The sequence below is a fragment of the Eptatretus burgeri genome, chromosome 6 (assembly GCF_056783735.1).
Source record: "Eptatretus burgeri isolate ZD-2024b chromosome 6, Ebu_testis_v1, whole genome shotgun sequence".
NCBI lineage: Eukaryota > Metazoa > Chordata > Myxini > Myxiniformes > Myxinidae > Eptatretus > Eptatretus burgeri.
The window spans coordinates 253,430-260,475 of NC_140966.1; the positions used below are offsets into that span (position 1 = coordinate 253,430).

General features: G+C 44.1%; 1 protein-coding gene across 1 annotated transcript in view; it reads left to right on the top strand.

Moving 5' to 3' along the window:
• Positions 1-3,460, top strand: part of LOC147024108 (protein APOLTP-like) — a 95,592-nt gene extending 92,132 nt beyond the window's left edge. Inside the window, exon 16 of the mRNA XM_085883691.1 lies at positions 2,938-3,460. Coding sequence (XP_085739817.1) covers positions 2,938-3,150 — 213 coding nt within the window. The 3' untranslated portion in view covers positions 3,151-3,460. The remainder of the gene's footprint in view (positions 1-2,937) is intronic.
• Positions 3,461-7,046: the final 3,586 nt, after the last annotated feature.

Below are 7,046 nucleotides of genomic sequence, written 5' to 3' on the forward strand. Positions count from 1 at the left end.
TCTGTCTGTCAGCTTGTTGTGATGTAACTTGAAAACGGATTAACGGATTTCAATAAATACAATGATGGTGGATTCAGGGATCTCCTCGGAAGGTTTCTGATGCAAAAAGACTTTTAAATTATTTTTTTGAAATGGGTACTTGGGCACATGTTGAAACTGCAAATGCCAACTTGCGACACTGGTTTTCCCTGCACTCACAGGAATCCTTTTTTGTCTTGCCCTCTTGATTAGCCATCACAGGAAAAATTGGTATTTCCGACAGTAAAGTGATGGGTCTTATATTCTTTTTAATTTATAAATCATGGTTAGGGTTAGGGATATGGTTAGGGTTAAACCTGGTGTTGGCTTCATGGTTAGGGTGGCAGCTTGGGATCCTAGGGTCCTGAGTTCAAGCCCCGTTGGCTGCTGAATTAATACACCAGGGGGTTGACTCAGTCTGTCATCCTTCTGAGATTGGCAAAATGGGTACCAGTACATACTGGTAGAGGGGCACTGCATCAGCGACACAGTCGTGCTTCCAAGAAATGATAGTTACCCCAACAGCTTAGCTGCCATAAACAAGAAGAAGAAGAAGAAGAAGGATTAGGGTTTATTTCAAGATTTATAAAGTCTTGTAAATCATATAATGATTGAAATTCAATGACATGGATGGAAATTTTTGATTTTGTGAGGGTTCGGGTTTCATCCTTTTGGAGATATTAAATAAAATGACATCACAGTGTGTCAGTGAATGTGCCGAGTTTAGAACGTGGTCGTATGTTCATGTACGACAACAAATAAAGGCAGTAAAGCAAAAATAAGGAGCAAAAGTGATTATTCAAACACGATTTACTGAATGAATAAGCTACCAAATTGCCAACATATGGTCAGAATCGGTTTAGTTAGGCTTAGTATTATGTAATTTTGGTGATTTTTTTTTTATAACCGCCGCGTGGCGGAAGGGGGATATTGTCACCCAAGTCGTCTGGCTGTCCGTCCATCCGTCTGTCCGGGCGTCAACATTTATAGCTGTGAGTGCGATAACTCGTAAACTGTTCGCCATATCGATTTGAAATTTGGATCACACATGTACCACCTGAAAAGGAAGAACCCTATTGATTTTGGGCGTGGCCAGATCCAAGATGGCCGACTGGGGCGGCCATCTTCAAAAAGATGTTTTTTCACCATATCGATATGAAATTTGAGTCACACATGCACCACCTGAAAAGGAAGAACCCTATTGATTTTGGGCGTGGCTGGATCCAACATGGCCGACTGGGGCGGCCATCTTAAAAAAAGTTTTTTGTAATAAATGGAAAACCGCTTATCTGATTTCAATTATTTTTGGTTACTACGTTCCTCACCCCTGGGGAACCTTTTCAAGATGACGACCAAATGGTGTCTTGTTTCCAATTCACCTCCCTCATTATCTGGAATATGTATGACCTTTTTAATTCAATGGGGGGGGGGATTCCCCATCTCTGATGGTATATTTTTTAATGACATCACTGTATGCAGGTGAGTGCAATGAGTTTAGAAATTGTTTGTTTGTTCATGCACGACAACAAATAAAGGAGGTGGAGCAAAAATAAGAAGCAAAAGTGATTGTTCCAAACATGATTTACAGAATGAATAAACTATTGAATCATCTAATTATGGTCAGAATCGGTTTCCTTGACAAAAAGTAACCTAAAAATATATTTTTAATTATCAATTTGTCTTTTAAAACAATATTTTCAAAGTTGCCTCTAGGAATCTGGAGTTGCTTAATCTCTGTGCGAAGTTTCTTCATTTTTTTTTGACCAAATAGAACTTCGAAGTCAAACATCTTTATTTAAACTCAGAGATGAATGTTAACGTGCAAGATCGCATTTATCTCCTCTTGCCGAAAATATAATAATTTGTCACTCGTGTTTGATCCAAGGATGTTTTTATAATTTTCTTTTAAAGCAGGGTGTAATTAAATAGTGGACAACTTGGTTAAATGTTTTCAATTTGTTTTTTAAAGCCGTTTCGCTGTTTCGGTTAATATACCATCTCTTCCATTCCCAAAAATCTAACGTTTGTTGATTATAAAGCACTTAAAATGATGTCGATATTTTTTCGATAAAATACAACATAATTTTTCTTTTATTCCTCGTTAAAATTTTTTTTTTAATTCAACATTTAACCTCGACCTCGACATTTCATTCTCGACATGTAGTTGACACATGCATTCAATTTCTTTATGTCAAAATCATCTATTGCCGAACATTTATACAGTGTGTTTATCATCCAATTAATTAATTAGCTAAAAAAGGCATAATAAGGCCTTCTACTACATCAAGGCATCAGGAATTGAACTCTTACCATTTGAAATTTTTATCATTATTTATTATTATGTAGGTTTTTATGCAAACTCCTGCAAGAGGGCCATAATGTGGAATAAAATCTTGATGCAAGTAACAAGTTACACTGCAAATCGGTTTTGATATTTTATTGTCTTCATTTACATAATACAGAAATACAAATATATTTGCTATTTTTTTGCCACTTTACAAAACACGCAAGGGACTCTGACTCGGAATGCCAAGGATTTAGGCTCAGGAGCACTGGACTCGGACACGACCACAGGACTCGGACAGCTTTGACTCAGACTCGGACCAAGTGGACTCAACTACAACACTGACACATATATGTCTGTTACACACACACACACACACACACACACACACACACACACACACACACACACACACACACACACACACACACACACACACACACACACACACACACACACACGGATACTTCAAGACCAGGGAGGGCTCTGTTCTGCTTTATGAAACTGACATGTGGAGATAACAACCACCAACACACACACACACACACACACACACACACACACACACACACACTTATCGTAGTTGAGAGTTATATTGTTGTGCTTTTGTCTTTTTCACTGTCATTGTTTTGCAGAAAACATCCTTTTGTCCCAAACTGGCAGACATGCATTTCTTCCTGGGAACACCTGGGTCAAACATGAACAGAAACGTTTCATTGGACCTGCTGCTTAACTGTGTTGATAAGAAGCTGAAGATAAACTTCATTCACCCACAAAAATCAATAAAGATTTTTGGTGAGATAGTTTATAAACATGTTATGAATCTTTGTGAAAATGCTATTAAGTAATATTGGGCATTGGACTTCTAACTAAAGATGAGTTAGAGGGTTAAGACTGCACTTTCTTCCCCTGTGACATTAAGAATCACCAAACTGAAAAACACAAGGCTGTGGCACAATATTTCTTACTTAGTGGATGAATGTTTGAGGATGAAAAAAACAAAAAAACATGTAACTCAACATTCCCTTCTCGTGACATGTGTTGGAGGCATTTTTGAATTCATACTGGACAAACTTTGTTGTCGTTCGCTTGTACTGCAAATTATTGTGTGTTACACAATTCTGTGTCGGACACTTCAGTGAGGGCGTCAGGAAATAGATTTAGATATGCTTTTGTGCAAAACATTATTATTTGGTTGTGAAAGAAATTAATTTAGTGCCCCATATCCTGGAGAGGATGAGGAAGTAAGGTGGTTGTAATACTTGGCTGAGAAGGAATAGGGGTCGGAAAGGTACAGGAAAAAAAAATTATCGGGCTTGTACGCTCAACCGAGTCCTGATTGAAATTGTTTAAGTTTTCACCCCTGTCTCTGTCTGTGTTTGTTACTTGGCAAAAAAAAAATTTTGACAAGTGTATTGATCAGTCCTGTTTGTTACTTGGCGAAAAAATTTTTTTTGCCAAGAATGTTGGTCTGTAGCGTTTGTCTGTCTGTCTGTCTGTCTGTCTGTTTGTCTGTTTCTCACACGATTTTTGGCCACAGTTTTCAAGCAATCGTTCTGATATTTTTGTGTATGTAGTTGACCGGCCAAAGGACAGCAATGCTTGATTTTGGTGAAGATCCGAATCCGGATCTGGATCTAAGTATTTTTTTGAGTGATTCTTTGCCATTGAAAGGGCCAAAAACGATATATTGCACAATATCTCAAGAGGTTACGGATGGATTTGGACAAAACTTGGTGGACAGATTGAGGGTGTGACAAGGCCAAATCGAGTAAATTTTGGTGAAGATCCGAATCTGGATCCGGATGTGGGAATTTAAAAAAATTGATTCTTCACCATTGAGAGACGTGGCCAAAAATCATATATTATATATATATATATATATATATATATATATATATATACATATATATATATATATGTGTGTGTGTGTGTGTGTGTGTGTGTGTGTGTGTGTGTGTGTATATATATATATATATATATATATACATATATAATATATATATATACATATATAATATATATATACATATATAATATATATATTGTTGCGGTTTTCGCGCCCGCCGGCGTGCGACGGCCACGCAACTCGAATCGCGGCACGTCGCCCACCGGACGGACAATCCAGTCGTGACCCTCTCGGACTAACGCCGGGAACCAGTCACGGGTGGACCTTTCGGTCTCACCGCGATCGAGCCAATCAGCCCCCGCGTGGGATAGGGTTGCTCGCCAAATTCGAACTACCTAAGTACCCACGCGGAGGGTAGACCGGGCGATCGCACCTCGCCGCAGGTCGACTTCGGACACGGGCCACTTAAGCGACCCGTTCCGTACTATCAGAATAACCGAGCGGTGTTATCGTCGACCTCGACGGTTCGATTAATTATCGGGCGTATTCAGCCCACTACCAACCCTTTACGTGAAGCAAGATGGGGATTCAATGGGGGAAAAGACGAAGCGAAGCGGGAGAACAGTTCAACAATAAAGCACATTTATTCGCGGCACACGGAAAGCACACAAATACAATTCCATTTACACAAAAAGCAAACATAAAAGTGAAAACACAGTGCAGAGCTAATACCGACTACCGAGCACACGGCAACACTTATACAATTCTACTTCACAGACGGCGCCGACAACACATACCCAAAACCAAGGAAAAGAAATACCCTCAAGAATGAGGTAGGCCTGGGGCCGAGACCTGGTCGGGCCTACCCGTCTGGTGATGAGACGCGGAGCGGCGATGGCCCCGCAACCCGCGGGCCTCGTGGACAGTGCCTGGCAGGGGGGTGGGAACGGGGCCCCCTTGGTCGCACTATCTCAGCGCGGGGGGGAAACAGGAGGGGGTTGCTGATGCTCGGGGTATAGAGGATCTTTATTATGTGCGACGAGCGTCTCCACCTCGGCCAGGTCGTGCTGCCGGCCTCCCAGGGGTGCAGCTCCCTGCACGACGCGAGCACCCCCTCGTCCGCCCTCGCCGCCTCTCCACAGCTCGTCCCCTCCGTTCCGACTCTCCTCAGCTTCTCCAGCCACTGCAGGCTTCGGGCTCCAGTCTTCCACACTCGTCCCCTCCGTTCCGACTCCTTCTCGTTCTCGACTCCTTCTCGTTCTCCTTTGCGACTCTGTTCTGACTGACGAACACCGTCCTTTTATCCTCCCGTAACTTCGCCTTTGACCCCCTCCCTTTGACCTTTCAACTCGCTCCCCATTGGCCCGAGAAAAAGTGGGCGTGAAGGCTTTTTGATCCACAAATTTGCATATATCGATCGCCCTGGGGGCGGGGCCAATTCGCCCCTCGCTCACCGATTGGACGGCAAAAAGTGGGCGTGTGTCGTTTTCGATCCGTTTTTGAAGCAGAAAATCCGTGATTTTGTACACGCTGTTCAACGTGCGCCCTACACGAGTCCAGCATCGGTGCCCATGAGTGGCGCGAGATGACGGTGATGCGATGGTGGCGAGTTGTGACGGTAAAGGTCGTGGCGGTTGTGGTGAAGCGGTGTTGTGGTTGGTGGTTGATGTTGTGGTTGTGGTGATGGCGATTGGTCCAAAATAAAGATAGTAAAAGAAAAACGGCTATCCTGAAGAGTCGCAGCACGTATAAATGACATGTATTCCCACTAGACAACGGGTTTGGGCCTAACTACACATGCACTTACCGAGATACCTCACCTAAGGGACCTGAATGGTGGTTTGCGAATCTGGTAACCACAACACTACCACCATTCATTTTTACAGACTCGTCCCGAGTCGTCAAATTTTCGTGTGCCATCATGTGTAGTTTTCCCCTAGTACATTTTACCTACGGATCCCTGAGTGCGACATTCATGGTATTCGTGTCCCCAAAATAAATAACCTGCGGGCTGCGTAACTATCTAAACAAACTCACTCACACGGACGACTTAAATAAAATTGCCGGCGCTAAGACAAACATGCCGGGGGGCGCACTCATATTTACAGTACATCTTACCCTTAACTTACAAATTTTACACTAAACCATGGCCCAGGATCACTGAACTCTGCAAAAAGAAAGCAGTTAGCAGGGAGCCAGGCTGCCCACATGCAGTCTCTGGCTCAAAACAATGCAGGTGACAGGGAACGTGGCTGGCTGCTCACACGCAGTCCAAGGCCTTCCCTTTTGAACTGAACGCAGTGAACCACAACGGTGCTTGGGCTGCACAACGCAGTCTCCGTGCCAGCTCAAGTGGCACACGCAATGAGCACAACGAATGGATGCATGAACGCAAACACGGTGCACGGGCCGCCACTGCAGGCCCTTGTTGTAGCTGCCAACGGGGCAGTTCTCGCAGCTTGCAAACTGTTGCTTTTACGATCCTGGCGCACATGGAAATGAACAGGGGGGGGGCAAAGCAAAATTGAACGGGGCTGGTGAACCTGGGCAGTGGGCATGGCATGGCAAAGGTGAGCAGGCAAACACAGCCCGCAGAAGAAGGCCGCTGCAGGCAAACACAGCCCGCAGAAGAAGACCGTTGCAGGCAAACACAGCCGGCAGATGAACTGGCCGGCACAGGCCTCGAAGAAAAACAGCCAGCAGATGAACTGGCCGGCACAGGCCTTGCAGCACACAGCTGCCGATGAACTTGGCCGGCCTCTGCCTCGAAGAAAAACACGGCCAGCCGATGAAGTTGGCCAGCCTTTGCCGTTCAGTGGAGGGAGTGCGGAGGTGCTGGCCACTTGGAAGGCGGGCTCGGACCTACCTACCTGTCTCCCTCCCACCTATCGCCTT